This window comes from Pan troglodytes, chromosome 3, assembly GCF_028858775.2.
Source record: "Pan troglodytes isolate AG18354 chromosome 3, NHGRI_mPanTro3-v2.0_pri, whole genome shotgun sequence".
Lineage (NCBI taxonomy): Eukaryota > Metazoa > Chordata > Mammalia > Primates > Hominidae > Pan > Pan troglodytes.
The window spans coordinates 160004921-160028644 of record NC_072401.2 but is presented as its reverse complement, the minus strand read 5'-3'; the positions used below and the strand labels follow the sequence as shown (position 1 = coordinate 160028644).

Genomic DNA, 23724 nt, shown 5'->3' with positions numbered 1-23724 from the left:
CCGTTGCTATTGTGGTGAGCTCTAGCGTTGCGACTATCCACTTAAAGCACCATGTGGTGCTAATCATCTCCAGGTGAGTCAACCGTCTCTCCAGTCAATTGCCTCTGGTGGTTATGATCTCTTGCAGTTCCTGTATATTTTTCATCATTTTTTATTGCAATAAAATTAAACCTTGTAAACCTTGGATAACACCATGGGACCCATATGGACCTCGACTAGTGATGCTGGAAGTGCTCCCAAGAAGCAGAGAAAAGTCATGACATTATTAGAAAAAGTTGAATTGCTTGATATGTACCACAGATTGAGGTCTGCAGATGCAGTTGCCCAACATTTCAGAAGATTCTTCTTGTAATCAGATGATGCAAACTTATGGTACCGATAAATATAGTATAATACTGTAAATGTATTTTCTCTTCCCTATAATTTTCTTAACAATATTTTCTTTTCTCTAGATTACTGTAAAAATATAGTATATAACATACAAAATATGTGTTAACTGTTTATGTTACAGGTAAGGTTTCTGGTCAACAGTAGACTATTAGTAGCTAAATTCCTTTTTTTTTTACATAAATACATATTTATAGAAAGTATTTATTACTTTGGTTACTAAAAATTTACCTAAATGTTATGCTATGCACATGGTTCCACAACTTGCCTTTTCACAATGTGTTTTTTAGCTCTATCAATATTGAGACTTATAAGTCTAGTAGTTAGTAACTCTGAATATAAATAAATCAGTATGTCAGGAATAAAAGAAGATTTTGTAGTTTGGGGAGATGCTGTACTATTAATCCTTTAAAATTTATTAGGATTTTCTGTTCCTGTGGTAGAAAATTTCCATAATCTGATACAAGCCTTATTGGCTGCTACTTCTACTGAATGTAGTTCTGTCTCTGTACACAAGATGGCAAGATCTCTTTAGTACAGATGGGGTTGCCATTTGACAGAAAGCCATGCCAGAAAAATGTAAAATAAACACTAGAATTTAGCCATACTAGATTAGGAGAAATAAAACCTAAAAGTCTCAAGAGAGTTAGGCATTCACTTCCTAAGGTGAGCAAACAAAATGCAGATTTGGCAACTGCCCATTTAGACTAGCCTCTAAATAATAAGTTGCTTTTTGGTAACCATTTTGAAAAAGCTTGTTTGGTACCAGAAACTATATACTATATAGAGGTCTGTGTGTGTGTGTGTATATATATATATATACACACACATATATATATATATAAATGTGTATATATATATATATATACACACACATATATATAAATGTGTATATATATACACACACATATATAAATGTGTATATATATATAAATGTGTGTATATATATATACAAAGTATATATAGAGATATATATATAAATTATATAGAGGTAATAAGACTAATTTTTCATTTTTCTTCTGAAACTGCCTTACTTCACATTTAAAATTTTGCATATAAATTGGAAATCCCAACTAAAGAATAATTAAAAGTTATCCAATATAAAATTCTAAAATATATTTAAATGAGAAAAATAGCTTTTGTATCACAATTTATTCAAAGTTTATCAGCATAATTTAATGACATTTCAGGTTAAAATTAAAATGAGTATAAGAAGTTATAATCAAATATTTATTTGTATTAGCAATTCAATAAACAAACAGAAGCTCCATCACTTTTAAGTAGTATTCATTTAGAGGAGTAATAATTGTTTGGATGGGAAGGTGGTGAGCTTAGTAGCTTTTACATGGTGTTCTCCAATCTACAAAAAGTTTTTTCCCCTTCAAACAACACATAATAATAAAGCTAACAATTACATAGTGTTTGCCAAGTACCAGATACTCATCCACATACTTTACAGATTTTAACTAATTTCAACCGCACAATAACCATGTGAGGTAGATGCCATCATAAACTCCATTTTGTTAATGAGGGGCCTGACACAGAGGGCTTAGGAACTTGTCCAAAGCCACACAAATAAAATGAAGCAGAGATGGGATTTAACCCATGCACATTGACTTCAGAGTATACACACAAATAAAAAGCTGTTTTGTTTCTCCTGCTTAGCAAAATAATAAACAGTACTATCAGGTGGGAATGGGTAAAATTTACATTTGAATAGGGGTTTTGTTATTTCAAAGTTTTGGAAACAATTGCAACAAACATTGTACTGGCAGTTCTGTTTCAGTTTTCTTTTTTCTTACAAATTTAAATTAAATTTCTTTTTTAGAGATGGGACCTTGCTATGTTGCCTAGGCTGGCAGATTTGCACTCTTGGGCTAAGTGACCCTCCTACTTCAGCCTCCCCAGCAGCTGGGATTATAGTAGTGCGCCACCCTGCTTGGCTTAATTTCAGTTTTCTTAAAAAAACAAACAAACAAACAAAAAAACTAGCATGCCTGTCATTTTATTTTGCCTACTGGAAACCACCAGTTAAAACAAGAAGAAAACAGGAAACCTCCAGTTAAGAGGGTTTTAGAAAAGTGTATTTCAGAAAAAAAAATTGTACATTCAAAAGAGTGGTTGTTTCCTTTAAATTGTTACTGATAACCTACAATCTCACTTTAGCAACATATCTGTGTGTATTTATGTACGTGAATATACTTGTGTATGTATGTATTATGTTATGCACATATTCTCGATGAAAAATTTTTGTTCTCTGAGAATGGACTTTATCTGGCGATAATCAAAAGCATTATGAGCTAAAATGGGTAGATGATGTAGAGTTGGGCGATATTAATTTGAAATAAACAGAAGTTTTGGCTAACAATAATAAAATGGCCTTTTTAACATTTAGTTACCAACTATGCATTTACTTTATGAAACAAAGGATCCAAATATCTTTGGAATCTAATTCCATTAGAAGGTAAGGCTCTCCCTCCTCGCCCAAGGTATTTCTGCCTCACTTCACTGGGGTAATGGTGAGAAATTTGGACTGTAATTCTTTGTCCATATTCTTTGTATATGGACTCTATACTGTGTTCTAGATTATGCAACACTAGGTACATACTGTGGTAAAAAGAGCATCCTCGTATGTAATGCTATAATAATGTAGACATTTTAGTCACCCAGTAAAGTACTACCTTCATAAACAGTTCATCAGAAGAAATTTTCATTTTTATACTTGAATGAAACTGAATCTTCCTTCATTCTCACATTTTTGGGGGAAAAAATCATTTAGCCACTCCAACAGTGGCTGAGATCCATTTGCTGTATGAAAATGCACTCTTTTCTCAGCATGATCTCGCTGCTGTCCGATAGACGCGTTCTCTTAACTACTGCTGCCACCTGCTGGTTTTGTCATTGTTAGATTTTAGAAAAAGCAGTGCATAAGGCTCCAGTCAAGATGATGCAAAATGCAAGTATCATTAATAGGTAGTTTTGTAGACCCTGAATAAGAAAAAAGAATAACAGTGATGAATAAGGCCTGAATCACACAAAATGGACAGACTCTCAAGATTGCTAGGGACCTGACTAACCATCTGCTCTAGCCACCTGTACCCTTTTTTGCTACCCCTTCCAAGTAATCAGGTTCTCACAAACCCCTGCAGAGCCTTATGAATTCACCCATTCCGTAAATAAATGTGGGCACCCACTAAGCTTCAACATGTACCTTTATGCAAACAATCATATAATATGGGAGACAGGAAGTAATCACAGAAAAGAATGTTATTATGTGAGAGGGGTGTTAATAATAAAGCAAACCACCATGGTTGTTTGAGAGTGTGTTACAGGAATCTTAATGATGCTGGTTTGGAGGGTGGGAAGTGGAGCTTCTAACTACAAGTATCAGTGAATTGGCCAGGGGACTAGGGCAGCAAGTAGAGATTCCAGGTAGAAGGAATTTTATGTGCACAGTCCTGTTGTAAGAAAAAGCAAAATATTTCCCAGGGACTGAAAGGAGGTCAGTGTGACTGGAGCAATCAAAGTTAAGTGGAGCAAGATGAGGTTGGAAGACCATGGACCTCAGCACTTATTATGCTTTGGGTTCTATTTTTTTTTCTTTTTTTTTTTTTTTGAGACAGAGTCTCCCTCCGTCACCTAGGCTGGAGTTCAGTGGCGGGATCTTGGCTCACTGCAACCTCCGCCTCCTGGGTTCACGTGATTCTCCTGTCTCAGCCTCCCAAGTAGCTGGGATTACAGGCATGCACCACCATGCCCAGTGAATTTTTGTATTTTTAGTAGAGGCAGAGTTTTACCATGTTGGCCAGGCTGGTCTTGAACTCCTGACCTCAAGTGATCTGACCACCTCTGCCTCTCAAATTTGGGTCCTGTTTTTCCAAGCAAAGAGGAAGACATTAAAAAGACAGGCAGCTGGCTGTGTTAAAATTTCAGACTTGCATTGTGTAAAGCTCACACTTTTCTGCAGGATGGCAGACAGATTGGAGGGGCCAGAATGGATGCAAGGAGACCAATTAGGAGGTGACTGTAGTCTTCCAGGGAAAAGATGATGAAGGGCAGATGGAGAGATGGAGATGGATCTGAAGGGTGAGGAAGAAATGCAGAGAGGGTGTGAAGAATGACTTCGTTGGACTTGCCCAGTTATGTATGGGGTGCCTGGTCTTAAAGATGGGAACTACTGAGAACCACTTCTCTGTGTTGCCCAGCCCATCTTTGAATTAACAACGAAATATCTTCCTGTGTTAAGTAGAAATATTTCATTTCCTATAAGTTCCATCACTAGGAGTACAGATAGATCGATTTTAATATCTCTCCCACAAGATAAATCCTCAATCATTGAAAAATAACTCTCATATATCCCTGGAGGCATCTCTTTTCCTGGTCAGTATTTTAGCTCTTTGACCATTTTTCATATGGAATGGTTTCAAGCTTCCTTACTGTCCTGGCTGCTCCCCTCTGAATGACTGCCATTTTGTCTATATCCTTCATGTTTAAAGAGTCTAATTTTTTTTTTTTTTAGTGAAAGTACAGAGACTTGTTGCAAAGTGAAAAGTATACACTCAAGAAAGTGGAGTGCGGACATACTCAAGAGAGAATCATACAAGGGGGTTGGGGTTCCTATTTTCATCGTTTCTTTAACCGAGGGGTGGAATATTCATGAAGATTCCTGGAAAAAGGTAACAATTTCTCAGAACTGTGGTGTCACTCATTTTTACACCAAATATGGGTGGTCCCAGAACTGTCATGGTGCTGGTGGGTGTGTGATTTGTATGTTAATGAGTGTATAATGAGGTCCTAGGTGAAACCTAGGGCAAATCCAGCACCATGTTGGGTTCAGTTGGTCTTAGCCAGCTTGATCCACATGCTGTTTTTCAGGGTCTTATCAGCCCATGGCCTCTGCAGCTATTTCAAGTTTCCTTTTGCTAGTCATGTGAAACTGCTGCCTGGGATTTTCCTAATCTGTGACCACCCTGTATTATTCCTGTCTCATCCCCCAACTTAAAGATTTCCATCCCTTATCCTTAAGGCTTGATGTGGGAGGAAGTCAGTCTTCTGTATCTACTTCCTGCTGATTAAGGGCATTGGCTCTGCCAATGAGGGCATGGCAATCTCTGGCTGCCTGGTCTAAGGGTCCCAAGGGTGGGTCATCAGGAGAGTCTGAATCCAAGGCGGAAGACTCCAGTATTCTAAGGGAAGATTTGAACATTACAAAGTAAAACAAGACTAGCACCTCTCTAATTTTAGATACATCTAAGATTACAATCAGATAATCTAATTTAATAGCACTACTTAATAATACTATTAGATCCTTTTTAAAAGGAAAAATAACAATGGTTTATGGGTAAGTCATTGTAGAAGACACATAAGGGTTCTGGAAAAAGAAAAAACGAATGGAGAGGAGGCAACTCTAGGCAGCAGTTGGTATCCTGCTGGCTTTAAATCTGTAGGGAATAGGGCTGGTGGCCTCCCTCTCTGGTGAAAATTCTGGCCACTGAGGTCCAACAGGTTAATAGCCTCACACTACCCAAATTTGGGCAAAACTTCAGGAAAGATAGTGGGAATAGAATGCTGTGTTTTTGGTGCAAGAGTTGACTGACTTGTTGGGGGGAGTGGGTTCATAAAAGCAGGACCCTGGGCTGTTAGAGGCTAATCCTCAGGGCTAATCTGATTCATGAGTGTCTCCCCTAATGCTCACTCAAGGACTCAGTGAAGAACATGCACCAAAACTTGGGTTCCTACAGCCAGGCCATGCAAAGTGTAGGCTTAGGGAGACTCATTTCCCCCTGCATAGATGCAAGGGGTCAGAGGGTAGAGGGTGGTTCTGTCTTTGCTGCCTTGCAGCCAGGTCAGCTTTGAGGGAAACCCAGAAAGGGAAGTTCTAACTGGGCTCCCACAGGAAACAGGGTTGGGGCAGGATAGACGGGTTGACAGTAGGAACACGTGGCTCTCCTGGCTCCACAATGAAATTCTCACTTCAAAGAGTGGACTTTTGTCTGGTTTCATTTTGCCTACTTCCCTCACACTTCCTTAAAGGTCTTGTGTTTCTAGTTTACTGGAAGAATGCGGAGATCAGAGGTAAATTTGTGTAATAAATCTGAACAGAACAGAAACAAAGTCCAGGATGGAGGGAATGTGAAAACTGCCAAGGAAAGGTCTTTTGTATTATTAGTTCGTAAGATTAATGCTAACTAATATGTAATATATATATATATGTTATGTATTAATTAACAAAATCAAATAATTATGTTACTAACTAAATTATATATATATATATATATATATATATATATATATATATATGTTCCCTTTCTTCAACTTAAAGAATCAGAGTAGATAAATTTGCCTCTGTTTGATGACCAGAGATAGGTCTTTGCAAGTTAGGTTGGGGCCAGTTGAATTGTCTGATTCAGTGTGACCCTTAGCACTAACAGAAGCCACTTTAATCCCAAATTCTACAAGTAGAAGCACCGGAAAACCTTGCCAAGTGCAGAACCCCTTATTTAAACACACACACACACACACATACACGCACACACACACACACACACACACACCTGGCAGTAGGCTTTGGATTTCCCAGCACCTTTTTTTTCTTAGTTTTTAAGACTGCAATTCTCACCTAGATACTGGTACTAATGCAGAATAGGTATTCCATAAACATTTGTTCAAACAATAAATACACTAAGGTGATTTCCACGTATACTTTGTGAATTTGAAATTGATGCAATTACTTAAATTAAAAAATGGGTCTTCAGTTACAAGCACTCTACAATCTAATTACGTGAATACATTGCTAAGTGCTATTTTATTACCTATGTAGACAGAAGAATAATGTTCTCAGGGAACGAAAAATTTTTTTCCCCTTCAATGTTAAGATTTTGCTAAAACTGTCCAGTCTCCTAGAGAAAAAGACTGATTATAGTTGGGCAACAGCAATGGTTTTCCTTCATCAAAGGTGGATGTTAACTCTTGGAAAGAGCATGCTAACATTCTTCCCAAAGCAGAAAGTTTTTTAACTTGGATTTCTACTAAGATAATAGATCATCTCATTCTCCAGGGAGTAGCTTACTGACCTATACATTGTTGTGGTAGTACCTGCCTGTGTTGGCATTACTGTAGACATACTGACTAAAGTGTGTTGGTAAAAATATAATTTATATCTAGCTTAAAGATTTAATAATCTAAAATGAATTTCCCAATGAGTAACAGATATCAGATATAAAAGAATATCAGGGCCGGGCACGGTGGCTTACGCCTGTAATCCCAGCACTTTGGGAGGCCAAGGCGGGCAGATCACAAGATCAGGAGTTCGAGACAAGCCTGGCCAACACTGTGAAACCCCGTCTCTACTAAAAATACAAAAATTAGCTGGGCGTGGTGGTGGGCTCCTGTAATCCAGCTACTCGGGAGGCTGAGGCAGGAGAATCGCTTGAACCCAGGAGGTGGAGTTTGCAGTGAGCTGAGATCGCATCACTCCACTCCAGCCTGGGCAACAGAGCGAGACTCCGTCTCAAAAAACAAACAAACAAAAAAACAACAAAAAAGTATCAGAAGTATGAAAACATCCAACTGATGCACTGATGGCATTAAAACTAAATGGAATCATTAAAGTCCTTCACACAAAAGGTGCTTGGCTCTCAGCTTTATTCCTCGCAGCTGTAGGTTGTAGACTTTTAAATATGCATCTTCAAGGACTGCTTTAAGATATATAACTGATGGTACCTATGAGTCCTGCAGATAACAGGTTTGCTTTTGTTTTCTTCTTTAGAGTTTAGGGGTTTTTGTCTTGTTTCTACAAAAATACTTTAAAAATTATTCTTATGATATTTAGGCTTTAGTGTTTAGTTGATGACGCTTTTCTAAACTGATTGGCTTGTAAGTATTTAAAATTTTTCTTTAAATCAGCTGTCAAGAGGCAATTAGGTGTCTGCATTGAATAAGTACCACTGGACACCTGTTAAATTTTGCTTGTAGATGACATATAAGATTTTTTGTTTATTTATTTATTTGGTTAGTTATTTTGAGACACAGTCTAGCTCTGTCACTCAGGCCAGAGTGCAATCTTGGCTCACTGCAATCTCCACTTTCCAGGTTCAAGCCATCTTCCCATCTCAGCCTCCCAAACAGCTGGGACTAGAGGCATGCACCACCACAGCTGGTTAATTTTTGTATTTTTGTAGAGACAGGGTTTTACCATGTCACCCTGGCTGGTCTTGAACTCGTGAGCTCAAGTGATCTGGCCACCTTGGCTTCCCAAAGTGCTGGGACTACAGGCATAAGCCACCATGCCTGGCCCCAGGTTTTTTTTTTTTTTTTTTTTTTTTAATTCTTTGCTTTCAGCTTGGCCCTCTCTCTTCTTTTAATACTTGTAATCTTATCTTAGTCATTTTTTAAAATAGAAAAGAGCAAACAGTCATTTTCTTAAGTTTAGAAATCCTTATTTTATAAGAAAACTGGCCTAGCTAATCTAAATTGCACATTTCAGAAATATGGTACATGTGCTGTCATGCTTTTTTTTTTTTCTTTGCCTATTTTTACATAAATAATTAGCCAAACTTTAGAACCTACTCTAAAAATTCTAGAAAGAGCTTCGAGATGTTCCATCAGAAATGTGACAAGTCTCCTATATTTGTTCTGATCTTCTATGTCCTCTAGTACATGTTTGTAGCAAAGTAAAATACAGTATTTTAAAAACCTGGCACATTACTTGTTAATTCTTTAATTAGATTTATGTAATTTTCATGGTTATTATTAATAGCATTTATTTTCCTCGTTTTAACTGGTTGTTGGTGATACATTGGAAGGCAATTGATTTCATATTTATTTTATATCTCCAGCCTTACTAAATGATCTTATTGGACGTTAAATTTTTCAGCTGATTCTTTTAAATTTTTATTTTAATTTTTAATTTTTGTCACCAATAAATTGAAATCACAATGCATACATTTTTAAAAAATGTAATCTGCAAATTATAATTTTCTCATTTCTTTTCCTATATTTATTCATTTCATTTCTTATTCTGGTGTTTCCAAACTAGCTAGATCTATAGGAAATATCGTATAATAGTATGGAGAAATCCTTGACTTCCAATATACAGAGAACTCTTATGTTTCATGAAACTCAGGTATATAATTGCTATTTTGTTTTGATAGACATACTGTACCACTAAAGCTTCCTTTTATTTCTAGCTTATTAAGAGGTTAGTATAGTATTATCACGTCCTTTTCATATTTGATATGGTAGAGTAAATGAGATTAATTAATTTACGTATTATGAACGATCCTTGCATTCCTGAATTAAACCCTATTGGGTCATAGTATATTAATCTTAAAAGTTACTTTTCTATTCAGTCTGATGTGTCTTTTTAAAGATGTCTTTACCAAAAACAAAACAAAACATTCCTCACTGTTTTTCAGTACTCCTTTAAATAAAGGACTCTAAAGAATTAATACTAGGCTTTTTGGTTAGGGATTCTCTTTGAACAGGGTTCTTATATGTAGTTAAGAGGATTTTCAATTCAGTATTATTATTGCAGTCAGGACCAAAATAATTTTCAAATGCTTTAATATAAATCTATACTTGGTTTGTACTTCTTCATACCTATAATTACTAATAAACTATGATCACTAATTTGTAATTTTCTAAGGCTTCAGCATCTTACATGAGATAATAACCAATTCTTTAATATAAATAAATCTTTTTTTGTGAGGTAGATGAAATATATGCAGAGAGATTTACAACATATTTTGGGCATAGAGTTACTTTTTGTAGAAAGGAACTCCAACTACAATAAATGAGAAATGTTCACGAAAGTAACTTAGAGGTTTATAAATGTTTCAAGTTGTTCTTGTGTATTTAAAAAAAATAAAAATTCTGATCATAGTCCACATATTTTTGAAACAAGTTTATTATTTTTTAAATCTGAGAATGTTACTTGTATTATCAAATAATGGATTTTAAATCAAAGTATTTCATTTACAATGATTGAAATGATGTTTTAAATCTAAAATTGAATAATCATTTTAAAGATCAGGTAGAAGTACATTCACTTTATGGTTCTTAGAGATTAGCAACATCAGTCTCCTTAGAACCAGGAATTATTTGCTACTACAACTGCATATTAAGACAAGTCTATGATGACTTGATGGGGGAGGGGTCTTTGGATCAATATTGTCTTTAATAAAAATTCTTATAAAAGAGTATTTGCATATATTCCTCAACTGAAGACTTTTTCTACAAGTAAAGGTAACTGGGAAAAGTTCCAAAGCAATTTTTTAAAAAAAGATTAAACATTTTAAAATCTTTAAATTGTTAGGGAGACAGGGTCTTACTATGTTGCCCAGGCTAGACTTGAACTCCTAGGCTCAAGTGATCCTCCGGCATAGTTGGACTACAGGTAGATGCCACCATGCCTGGCTAGAAGGGGAGAAGTTCTCTGATTTTGTGAGTTTTCTTATTCTTTCTTTCTTTTTCTTTTTCTTTTTTGAGGAGACAGGGTTTCACTCAGCTGTCCAGATTGGACTGTAGTGGTATGATCATGGCTTGCTGCAGCCTTGACCTCCTGAACCCAAGCAATCCTCCCTCCTTAGCCTTCTGAGTGGCTGTGACTACAAGTGTTCCTCACCACACCTGGCTAATTTTTAAACTGTTTTTGTAGAGATAGGGGTTTTGCTGTGTTGCCTAGGCTGGTCTCAAACTCCTGGGCTCAAGCAATCCTCCCTCAAGTGCTGGGATTACAGGTGTGAGCCACTGCTCCTAACTTGTTTTATTTTGCTATCGACAGTTTGGGCTAGGTTATATGACCCTCACCCCCAAAATTAACTGAGCATTTATTGTGTTCTTGGTAGTGTTTTTAGCACTTTACTCATATTCTCTCAGCTCTCTTGGTTGGTTATCCCCATTTTCAGATAAGGACTATACACACAGAGAGGTTAAGAAACTTGGCCAAGGTCACACAAGCTAGTATGTGACAGAGCCAGGATTTGAACCCAGTTGGACTCTTGAGACTATACCTTTTGTTGTCGTTGTTATTGCCCAGGCTGACATCAAACTCCTGGGCTCAAGTGATGCTGCTGCCTCAGCCTCCTGAGTAGCTGGGACTATAGATGCATGCCACCATGCTTGGCAAAGTGATTTTTAAAGAAAACACACACACACACACACACACACACTCTCTTACTAGAACTATTTGATGAATGCAATTTTAAATTCCCATCATTTACATTTGAAAAGGAAATGGCAATAGCCTCCTGTTACCATGCTGTTTTCCTACAAAATTGCTGGTTTGACATGGAGGTCTTTGGGAGACATAGGAACCAATATAAACATCTATTCCCAAAGACGATTTACCTCAGGGGATACTTTAACCTTTAGGATAAAAAAAAAAATCTTTCATCTTGTTTATCATATTTTAAACAAATTTCCCTCTCTCATATTTCATTGGGTTATTTAAAATCACTTCAGGGAAATTTAAGTCAACGACAGCATTTTTCCATTGGAGATGGGGTGGAGAGAGACACGGTGTTACATTATAATTATCATAGCTCTAGTATTTTCTTTCCTAATTAGGTATTATCACATTCTGAACATTTTATCTGTCAAATCCATTCATGGGTTGTTGGCCCTGGACCTAGGCGCCACAGGCAGTTTTCAGAAAATAACACAAACATATTAAATACTTTACTCACCTGGATGCATTCCCATTTTCTTTTCTTTTTTGAGATGCAGTCTCGCTCTGTTGCCCAGACTGGAGGGCAGTGGCGTGATCTTGGCTCACTGCAACCTCCGCCTCCCAGGTTCAAGCAATTCTCTGCCTCAGCCTCCCAAGTAGCTGGGATTATAGGTGCACACCACCACACCCAGCTAATTTTTTGTATTTTTAGTAGAGACGGGGTTTCACCATCTTGGCCAGGCTGGTCTTGAACTCCTAACCTCATGATCCACCTGCCTCGGCCTCCCAAAGTGCCAGGACAAGCGTGAGCCACCACGCCCGGCCTACCCCATTCCCATTTTCTAAGTCTGCCCTTTCTTGTACATACCTTTATTTCCTTAAACATGAAGACACCCCACATTGCAGCTATAAATCCTGGACCCTTAAATAAAAATATAAATTTTAATTAAATTGGATATTTACCTATGACTAGATTCTATATAAATATAGTAAGTTAGAGACAGTATAAACATATTTTCAGGGAAAACTACCCATAATATCAACCCTAACTCCACACTAAGCTAAACTTTAGGTGATATTAAGTAAAAAAATGAAGACTTTTTTTCATTTTCTTTTCCTCATGGTCTTCATTTTTATTATTTTGATGATGCTATAATATTTTGTGCCACATAATACTTTAATATATTTGACATAAATTATTTTTATAAGCACATAGCTTATTTTTTCCATTGGCCTAGTTCCTTAGGATACTAGAAATGGGATTAATAAGAAAAAGTGTGCACAAGCTTCTAACTTTCTTTGGCATGAGACAATCTTGTAACTGAAGAAATTTTGGCATATTCTTTTTGGCCTAACAAATAATGTACATGTGGAAGTAGCTCGTGCTTTAAAAATTTTTTTAACTGATATTACTACAGAACAATCAAGTCTGGCTAACATTAAACACCAATGAATGCTAAAAAAAGGTTTATGGGAAGATTAAAATAAACGTGTAAGGAAAAACAATAGGGGTTTCTGGGCAGGAGACAAAGAAAAGAATGAAATAATACAGGACAGAGGAAATGAGAAGAAACAGGTGAAAAAAAGGAATGGTTCTGCAATTTATAAACTTTAAGCTATTCAAGTTTGGTGGTAATTCTTCTTAGCTGAGAAGGAAGAAAATTGGTATGCGGGCTAAGTGTGGTCTTTGTGGAGAAGGTGTATTGTATCAGCATTTTTATGATTGCTCTTCAAACTCCGAGAAACTCTGGAAGAGTTTCAAATAGATTCCAAAATGTTTTTCCCCTACCACTACTCCAACTGTCAAAAGGACTGAGTCAATGAAGTTTGATTCCACTCTTGGTATGTAAGTGAAACAGAAAAAATACACTCCTCTCTGTTTATCAGTATCTGGAAAGTCAACATCAAAAGAGCCAGAGAAATAGGTCAAAGGAACTGCCTTTTATCAATGATGTAAGTTCCTAAGCCTCAAAATCCAAATCAAACAAGAAGCATATGGCTCTTTTAGGCAACCCACACTGACTTTCAACAGAATGAGAGGAAACAATAGAACAGAGGATACCATATTAATGTTATGCTAATCACTCAAGAATTTTTAATCTGAAAATCCATTTCCCTTCAGAGAACATAGTACAGGACAATACCACAAGGTATCATTGACCTTTGAAGATTCTTGTCTGATTGTTTTCTAAATATGAGTTTAGGCATGGCCTAAGAGTTATCGTGGGTAGTGTGGTTATAGGAAGGGTGCTTTGGTAAAAGTAATGCAAGCATAGGTCAAAGTATGTACTGACTCTTTGATTCAGGCCAAGGAGAGCCAAATAGGAAGGACATCTTCATAGGAGATACAACAGTTTTGGTAATTTGGATTGTATATTTTCCTTTTGTGAACGAATGTAAGTTAGGTGTAAATCAGCCTTTGAAAACAAAGTGAACTCGCTCCTATCTTAGATTAAGCTGATTCCGTTTAGAATTATCAAGGAAGACATGGAGCAGAGGTAACAGCCCCTGCTAGGTGACTTCTTTCTTTCTTTCTTTCTTTCTTTCTTTCTTTCTTTCTTTCTTTCTTTCTTTCTTTCTTTCTTTTTTTTAGCTTTTTAATGGAATGTTATTTGCTAATAAACAAAGTGGATACTACTTTCAAGGAACTCAGTCTAGTTACCACTGGATATATAACTATGGGAATATGTATACCTGAGAAGAACAGCACTGCTGGGATATTTAAAATGTATTCTGATAAAATTGATTGACCATATTCATAATTGTTGAAACTAGGTGATAGGTTCGTTTGACATTTTAAGTTTAAAAAAGTTTTAAAAATCTAGCCCTACCAAAAAAATAAAATAATGAAGAATGTAAGATTGTTGAGGGTAGGGACTAAATCTTTTCTGTGTGTAGATAAGGTTGTCCTTGGATAAAGTGACTAAAATAAAACCAAGCAAGGGCCTGGTAGCAATAGGGACCTACTCCCTCACCAACTCCAAATACCTGTCCTTCCCAGATAACAAGCACCAAGCACACAAGGTAAGAAAGTTACGCCTGGTGAGTGAGAAGGCTCTGCTTCCATTACAGTTTTTCAAGAATAATCTCTGTGATGGGCAGGTCGCCAAAAGCCACAGTGACCACTTTCACTGATCCTCTGCCCACACTCACCTACTTCAGTGGTTTATTTCCTTTGAATTAGGCTTTCATTTTGTCCTCAGTCTTTATTCTAACTCAAAACAAGAAACAATGGTAGAAAAACCAACTGTCTGTTTACTATAAAAGTTTTGTGAAGGATATTGTTTATTTGTTTTTCAATGTTCCCTTTAAGAGGTCCCATATTTATAAACTTTTATATAAGGAGAGAATAATAGTTATCAATAGCAAATTACAATGTCGCTAAAATTACATTAGATAAACCAATCAAACCAAAAACTGCAAGGATATTAAAGATTAAGGAGTAACAGCCCTGCTAAAATGAGGTGAGAAATGTTCCTTAGCAATCAAGCACATGAAGATTCAAGAGGGTCAGTTTATCTATCTGAATCCATTAATTGTATTCCTAAAAAATCAAACTCCATGACAGTCTTTAGCGATGCCCTAAGAGTGCTTCAGAAAAATTGGGTTTACATTTATAAAATGAAAATTAGGAAAAACAGTTCAGCTACTTACAGCAGTGATTATTGGAAAACTGACCACAGCACTCAGAGAGTGATTTGCTATGAACCAACAGCAGGTAGCTATAGCCCAAAGTACTCCTGACAGGAATCCTGAAATACAAAGACAACGCACATTTGCAGACCATGTTCCTCTCCTGAAGAACTCACACTGAGCTACAACAGGAATATCAAAGTGCACATATAAATGCATTCCAATCAATGTTGTTGGCCAACATGGAATTTTGAGCTGTGTTTTATTGTTATTTTAGAGCCAAGTAATTTCTCTACTCTTGCCTGCTATGGGTAGAGTGATCAATGCTTTCACATTATCAACATTAAAGTACCCATAGTAGTAAAAGAGGTAGAGACTGGGTGATGAAAAGGGGACTAGGGGACATACTGAACCGGAACATTCTCTGCAAATACCATTTACCATAAACCATAGATATTAATAAAGTGGATCAGAGTGATGCTACGGCTAAGAAAAAAAAAAACACCTGTAGTATTTAAGTAAAAATACCAGCTAAAACTTTCACAGTACTTTAGCTAGGCATTCAGTATTCTAGCATTTTCTACACGGTGGCATTCTTTAGCATAAATCTGTTAGGCATTCAGAACAAGTCTCTGACTTATGCTTTATTTTTGCCTTTAAAAAATTTTACTTGTGGACCTACATTCCAAATTGAATCATAATAAACTCCTAAATGAGATTTTTAAGAAAGATCAATGCCTAATGAATGAAGTCCAAAAGCATGTATGTTTAACATATGTCTTTTTTGAAGTCATCACGATCTCTTCTTACATTTTGTAGAAACTGTTTTCCCAAGTTACTGCATATTCCTATTTGTTGATATGTGAACCTTTAGATAGTGAAAAAGAAATAGTAAAGAATGATGATCAATACAGAAGATGTTTGGCACAGGAAAATATCTTATTAGTAGATTTATTGTTTAAGTTTTAGGTTCTGTAATAATGGCCAACATTTCATATTCAGTTTCAAGGATTTAAAATACTTCATATTTGGTGGTGAACTGGGCAAAAGTAATTAGGGGGAATGAACATGCACACACACACACACACACAACACACACACACACACCACATATACACACAGAGGATGGCTTTGTTTCCAGAAGAAACTTATTCAAGTTAAATGAGTTGTAGATGACACTTTCATATAGTAAGAAGATCTGTAGTACATATTCTTACCTGGTAGGACTGCTTCAGGATATAGTTTAGGACTATTTTTCATGGCTATGCAGTAGGCCAGAAAGTAGACAGTACTTGTAAGAAAGATGCCACTGAAGTGCGCAAAAACATAGTCTAAATCTGAAAATAGAGATTAAAAACTCTCAAACACCATTTTAATCATTCCAGATATATTTAGATTTCTGAAAATAAACTTACCAGAATTAACCTTAAAGGCAAATAAACCATTAATTAGGCAGAGTGCAGTGGCTCACACCTGTAATCCTAGCACTTTGGGAGGCGAAGCCGGGTGGATCACGAGGTCAGGAGATCGAGACTGTCCTGGCTAACGCGGTGAAACCCTGCCTTTACTAAAAATACAAAAAATTAGCCAGGTGTGGTGGCAGGCGCCTGCAGTCCCAGCTACCTGGGAGGCTGAGGCAGGAGAATGGTGTGAACCTGGGAGGCGGAGCTTGAAGTGAGCAGAGATCATGCCACTGCACTCCAGCCTGGGCGACAGAGCCAGACTCTGTCTCAAAAAAAAAAAAAAAAAAAAAAAAACCATTAATTATATTTAATCATCCTAGTTTTCTACATGCTGTTCATATAGAATTTTAATTAATATATTTAAAATCTAGATACATTAAGTAGTAAATTAGTTACTATAATCAAAACTAAAGGCTAGTTTTTATGATCATCTGGTAAAGCTAAATAAGAAACAATGAATTATGTAACTATGATGTTAATACCTCCCTTTTAAAAATAGGCACTCAGGCCTAATTTTACTAATGACAATAGCAATTATAGCAAATCCTCAGGTTGACCACAGTGAGAATGTGAATGAAAAAAATTGGGGGTGCTAATTTTATAGGATCCATTGATCAATCTGGAGACCAGCATCTCTGTTGCAGATGACAGCTGTACAGAAGGCTGTTCAGGAAGTTAATCCAGAGAGGGCTTTATTCAATTGTTGATTATAAAACGAAGTACATGGGGGAGTTAATATCACATGATGGTGGCCCAATCTCGGAAAAATCCCAACTCCACTGACTGTTTAAGCAGATGGGACTGTGGCCACACAGATGGGTGCACTACAGGTTCTTGGCTGGGAAAGCCATGTTGGACTCAATGTTTCTGTCCCCTAAAATTTTGACAAAGATGAGTGGCCATGTTTAGGAATAAAAGTTTGGCAGAGAGTTTGTCTGTTGCTCTAAGTCTTAAATCCTATTTCTGGATCATGTAAGGGCAATACATCTGTATATGGACCACCACAAAAGAAAGCAAAATACAGTGATTAAAAGCATGGACCACCTGGGTGCAAATCCTCATTTCAATACTCACTAACTTTGGGACTTGGACAAATCATCTCACGTCTCTGTCTTAATTTTCTCAATTGTAAAACAAAGAAAGGGTATTAGTTGCTATGAGAATTAACTGAGTATTTGTAAAATACTTAGGACAGAGCACATATTACATATGTGTTTTTAAATAAATGAAATAAAAATAATCCCCCCTAATTATTTTTGAATAAACTGGGATAAAGTGTTCCCATCACATTACATTCAGAGTTGTCACAAGCAAGATCCCTAAGAAGCCATTGTTCTCTTTGTGTGGAGATTGGTGAGGACACTGTTTATTATGTCCCTGTACCAAGAACATCTGTGCTCCTGAACAATTAGTTGTTTTTATCTTGTGCTCATTGAATCATGAGACTGATCTGATTTCTCTTGTGCCTACAAGGACTCTAAGAGCCAAATTTATGCCTCCTTTCTAGCAAGTATACAAATGTAGTATAAAGTTTTTAGATTCGTTTCTGGTTCCTTTTATATACCCACTCTTGTTTTTCTTTCTTTAGTGAGACCTTGTTTTAATTTATTCTATGTTATTCTATTTTTATTAATTTCTATCTTTTTGTAAAAATGCAAAAAAGTATTTGTATAAAATTTTAACAAAAGAAAGAAGTCAGTAAAAGGTTTGAGTAATATACATGGGGCTAACTATAAAAAGGAAGATGGAAATTATGGCATCTACTCAGTCTATCCATTCTGTTAAAGTTGAGTTCAAATCTCAACTTCTTTAACAATCTTTCCCTCATGACTTTTGCCCTCCAAATTCTCCTTTATCTGAACAGAGGTCACATTAATTTTCTGTGCCATCTGATTTAGAACTTTATTTTATGAATGATCTTATTCTCTTATCATTTCATGGTTGTAAGCCATGCTTCAACATAATTAGTAGATCCCCAAAGTAAACACTTTCATCTCCTTTTGAACCTGTACAAGGCTATTGCATATAGTATTGAGTTTACTCTTGGGAGATTAATTCTGTCAATGGAAACTGAGATATTAACAGGAAGCATTACATTGGGCCTTCCAGTGCATGACTCTGTACTTTAAAAATAATATCCTCTGACCAAGTAGGCTATACATTAACCTTTACCTCATTTTAAAGTACTATGTACTACACTTTAGCCTTTTTAAAAGAACAGAAGTATATATATTTTCCCAGAGATCATCTAACTGGAAAATAATTTCCAAATCTTACTGGAAAGTCAGAAACCATGTGTTGAGATCCAAGTAGTTGAAAAGAGTCCTGACTAAAGTTGGTTGCATTTGTATGTTAAAGATCATATGAAAATACTCAATCCTTTATTATTTTTGGTGTTCAATGCCTTTCTAATTCGCCACTTACAAGGACAAAGAAAGATCGAATCGACCCATCAATATTTACTATTATCACAATTCTTTTTATATTCATAAAAAGTAGATATTAATAAAGTAAGATAACTTTTTATTCTCACCATATTGGCTTGCCCCTGCATATATACTATCATTTCTTTTGCTGTGGTCCTTGATGTAGATGATTGGCACAAATGTAGATCCATAGAGTACTCCAGATATCACTGCAAGACTGCAGCCCCTTACAAAACAAATAAATCACTATTAATCTTGGCTCAAAGCAGTATTTCTGACAAACGCACAAATGGAATCATAAACATGCTTCAAAAGGCAAATCACAAACAAGCAAAAACCATCCATTTATCTCAAGCTCTGTGACTGGCGGAAGTCACAGAAATACCCTGCAGTATTAAAGTGGCATCAGGACTAGGAGGACAGCTTCAGTCCACCAGTGTCTAATTTTAGAAGTACATGATTTATAGAAATTAAAATGGATTATAATTATAAGTTGTCATTACATAGATGAGAATATTGCTACAGTTATATTGTACAGTCTACATAAATAAACTTGGCACTCTAATTAAATTGAGATATCTATATACTGACACCATGCTTTATGATTTTTTAAAAATTTTAACAGGCCATGCTATCCAGCACAGAACTAGGACAGACTAAGTACTAAATGCATTTTTGTTGAAAACAACTATTGAAATCCACAAACTTGCCTATGCCTTAGTTGACAATGCCATGGTCAAGAAGAAGTGCTGATTTAATTAAATAATCTGGGTATTTCAGACAAAACATTCCTTTTTATAAAAAAGAAAATGTTTCATTTTCAGCACTGGAGTCAGGCGGACTCCCCAGACTTGGGCCATATCTGCATGAAGCAAGCATTTCCAATGATTGTAGGGGGAGGTGATTCATATTTTGGAACAGTTCCTTGAAGTTAACACAAAGGACAATGACAGAAAACAGAAAACAGGCCAGGCGTGGTGGCTTTCGCCTATAATCCCAGCACTTTGCCACTGCACTCCAGCCCAGGCGACAGAGTGAGACCTTGTCTCTAAAAAAAACAAAAAAATCACACAAAAAACCCTTCCAAACAGAAAACAGTTGTAGGCAAAAACAATTCCCTCCAAAGCTTAAAAATTAAATCAGTCAATTTAAATAGTACTATAAGTAACATGAGCCTGTAGAAATTCACAAGACCACCTTGGCAACATGTTCTACTCATCCTGGAAATCCCTGTGTCACGTGAGGTCTGGACTTCATAGCCGTGGAGCGTCCCAAACGCAGACAAGACTAATAGACTAAGCCTAGCTAATTACAAGACAACTAACATATTTTTCTTTAAAAATATCTTAATGAAGGGGAGGCTTTGTGAAAAAAATTTTGAAAAAATTTTTTGTTTCAAAGGTTGGTTTTATTCTGACGCAAAACCAGCAACATATTTATTTCTTCCAAATGTTGTTTGTTATTCTTTCATTCATTCAAATTATTCAAATATTTATTGAGTATCTACTATGTGTCAGGTGCTGCTCTTTCCCCCGTAAACATAGCATATACACTATCAAAAAGAAGGCTTTATATTCTTGAGTCAAAAGGTGTCACCACATGAAGTTTAAAGCAGCCATCAAATGTAAAATGCAAACTATATACTAGTGTGTATTTTCATACTTATTTGGAAGTCCAAAAAACAGAACAACCACAAAAAAAACACCCTAAAGTAGAGGGGCTGATGTTGAGCCCAACTCTCTGAGTTCTTATGGAGATAGAGGGAGTAGGACCCACACGGACACAGAATGTTCCACTATATTTGACAATGAATGTCTGGAATTATATAACTGTCTAAACACAGGAGTGTGGGGATTCCCAGAGCAGGGTGGGCATCCTGGGTGGTGCAGTGCTAGACAAGTTTATTGCCTAATCTGACTATGACTGCTGAGAGCAGGTTGGTCACATTACTACCTCTTTTACTTTAGCTACACAAGTCATGCAAAATTAGGTTGCTTTTATTATCTACTTATCATTTGGAGATAAATGCAATGATTTAGTAATTACTCAAAGCAGTTGAGCTCAAGGGCATCTGTACCTAAAATTCAGCTGGGGACAAAAAAACCTCGCCGCATGGAGATAGAAGTCAAAGCTTGCATTACTATTTTCTTCTTGAACTCAGATGAACATTACTTCATGCTGGTAATCCCTGCTTTAACCAAATATGAAACAGAGTAATAGAGCAAAGAAGTAACCTCTCCTTACACTATGCGGTGGTGTACTGTAGAAAGTTTATCCACCCAGGAACAGGGGTCTTGGGTTGTGTTGATCACCTATTGAAAACATTGGCCCAAATTAAAACAAAAGAACATTCAATTGATAATCACACTGGTGACAATATTTCTAGTGCTTTTCTCTTCTCTTTCAAACATGTTTTAAAATATAATAAACATGTCACCTATGCATTCTGATATCTCTAAACTCAACTGTTTCTAATTGTTTCCTCTTTCATTTAGGATGACTTGGCAGTTGGCAAGTCTTCCATTTCAAATTCTCACATTTAATATGTGGCTATTGTGATACACCTATAAAAACTAATAAAACTTATTATCTCATGTTTCATTTGCATATTTTAATGGTCTGCATAATCTGTAAGGAAATTAGACTCTCCTCCTATGGAATGCTTAAGATCAATGAGCATTTCTTATACTGATTTGTTTTTTTTTACTAAATTAATAAAACATTCCAAGCCATGTTTCAATATTAGGCTGATATTCTAAGTCAGGAAAAATTATGAGCAAATTCATATTTCTACTATGGAATTACAGTACCCCTCCCTTATCTGTACTTTCACTTTCTGTGGTTTAAGTTACCCACTGTCAACAGTAGTCCAAAGATATTAAATGAAAAATTCTGGAAATGAATAATTCATAAGTTTTCAATTTCACACTGTTCTGAATAGTGTGATGAAACCCTGCATCGTCCTTCTCCATCTCACCTGGAATGTGAATGATCCCTATGTCCAGCCTATTCATATCGTATACACTGCCTGCCCCCAAGTCACTTAGTAGCTGTCTTAGTGATCAGATACAAAGACATACTATATATAGGTTTGGTACTATCTGTGGTTTCAGGCATTCCTTGGGTGTCTTGGAACATATCCCCTGTGGATAAGGGGGGTATATTATAATACTATAGCCGAAGTGTTTTTTTGGTTTTCTTTTTTGAGATGGAGTTTCATTCTTGTTGCCCAGGCTGGAGTGCAGTGGTGTGATCTTGATTCACTGCAACCTCCTCCTCCCAGGTTCAAGTGATTCTCCTGCCTCAGCCTCCCAAGTAGCTGGGATTACAGGTGTGTGCCACCACACCCAGCTCATTTTTTTTTTTTTTTTGTATTCTTAGTAGAGATAGCGTTTCACCATGTTGGACAGGCTGGTCTTGAACTCCTGACTTCAGGTGATCTGCCCACCTTGACCTCCCACAGTGCTGGGATTACGGGCATGAGCCATCACGCCTGGCCAACTGAAGTGTTCTTGATGTTATAATCCTATTATTTTTGTAAGAGACAAGAAAGTAGATTTGAATTCTTTGTCATGTGCTAAGTCAAGTTTTCCTTTGGCAATAACGGTTTCTTTCATCATAAGGAGCTCATGATGCATGGTTCTGTACCCATCAATCATGCTGTTTATGGATCTTTAAACTTATTGCCTAGAAAAATCTCAGGCAGTTAGCCTACTGTGTATCTTTTACCAAGCTGCATTTATTTTATTATTTTGTTCCATTGTTTTGGAGGATGGTTGGGCAGGAGGTGTCTGGATCCCTGAAGCAGGCAAGGAACCCTTTCCCAAAGCCAACTCCTCCCTTCTCCCTGAAACATTTCCCTGATTAGAGATGCCTATGGATTAATAAACCTCTTCTCTTTACACTTAAGCTAATTACTATTCAACTTTAGTGTCAATTTAACTAACGTTTTAGTTGATAAAAGTTTTGATAGGGGAAGAAGGAAAGGAGAAAAGATTAATTTTGAAGTAAGGGGTAAATAAGCACCCTGCCAAGGGGCAATACCCCACTGGGGGTGAGGAGCGCTGGATTCAGAGGGCAGCTGGATAGCACTGGCCCAGGGCAGACAGGAGAGATTTCTTGAGATGAGAAGGATTAGGGCCTGGGTTCATGACAATGAGGCTTTGCCCTGAAGTCACTTTTGTATATGTAGCTACTGACACTTGCGCTTTATCAGGTCCCTTTTAAAAGTTGCTCCTATTTCATTCAGATTTACTATTCCAGACTGATTTAGATTCTTCAAGATCAAAACAGTGACTCCTATCATATTTTCTGTTTTTCACTTCGGGTAGAATGGGATACCAGTTCCTATTCTCATAGGACTTCACTTACCTTTCTTGGCCTCCTATGGTCTATTCTCCCCTGGACCAACTTCAAAACCTCCTTCCTCTGCCTTTCTAAAGTTATTTTCACATTCCTCTACAGTATTTAGGGTTCCTCTATTGTAGGAATCTTTAAATCATTACAAAAATGGGGTTATATATATATCACCTAGTAGAGATCTGTTAATCAAAATAAATAAACCCGTGTGCTTGCTGAGAAGCTCAACTGCGGAAATATTGATTGATTGCTACATAGACCTACCCATAATAAATAAGCTAAGATA

General features: G+C 36.5%; 1 protein-coding gene across 4 annotated transcripts in view; it reads right to left on the bottom strand.

The window, feature by feature from the left end:
• Positions 1–1520: 1520 nt before the first annotated feature.
• TMEM144 (transmembrane protein 144) overlaps positions 1521–23724 on the bottom strand; it is a 53653-nt gene continuing 31449 nt past the window's right edge. For 2 of the 4 annotated variants that reach the window (XM_009448440.5, XM_009448441.5), the window contains 6 exons: positions 21324–21391; positions 19187–19305; positions 16408–16527; positions 15212–15309; positions 12426–12479; positions 1521–3375 (listed from right to left, as the gene is read on the bottom strand). In XM_009448440.5, the coding sequence (XP_009446715.1) occupies positions 3292–3375; positions 12426–12479; positions 15212–15309; positions 16408–16527; positions 19187–19305; positions 21324–21391 (543 nt within the window). In that variant the 3' untranslated portion in view covers positions 1521–3291. 4 annotated transcript variants of the gene reach the window in all.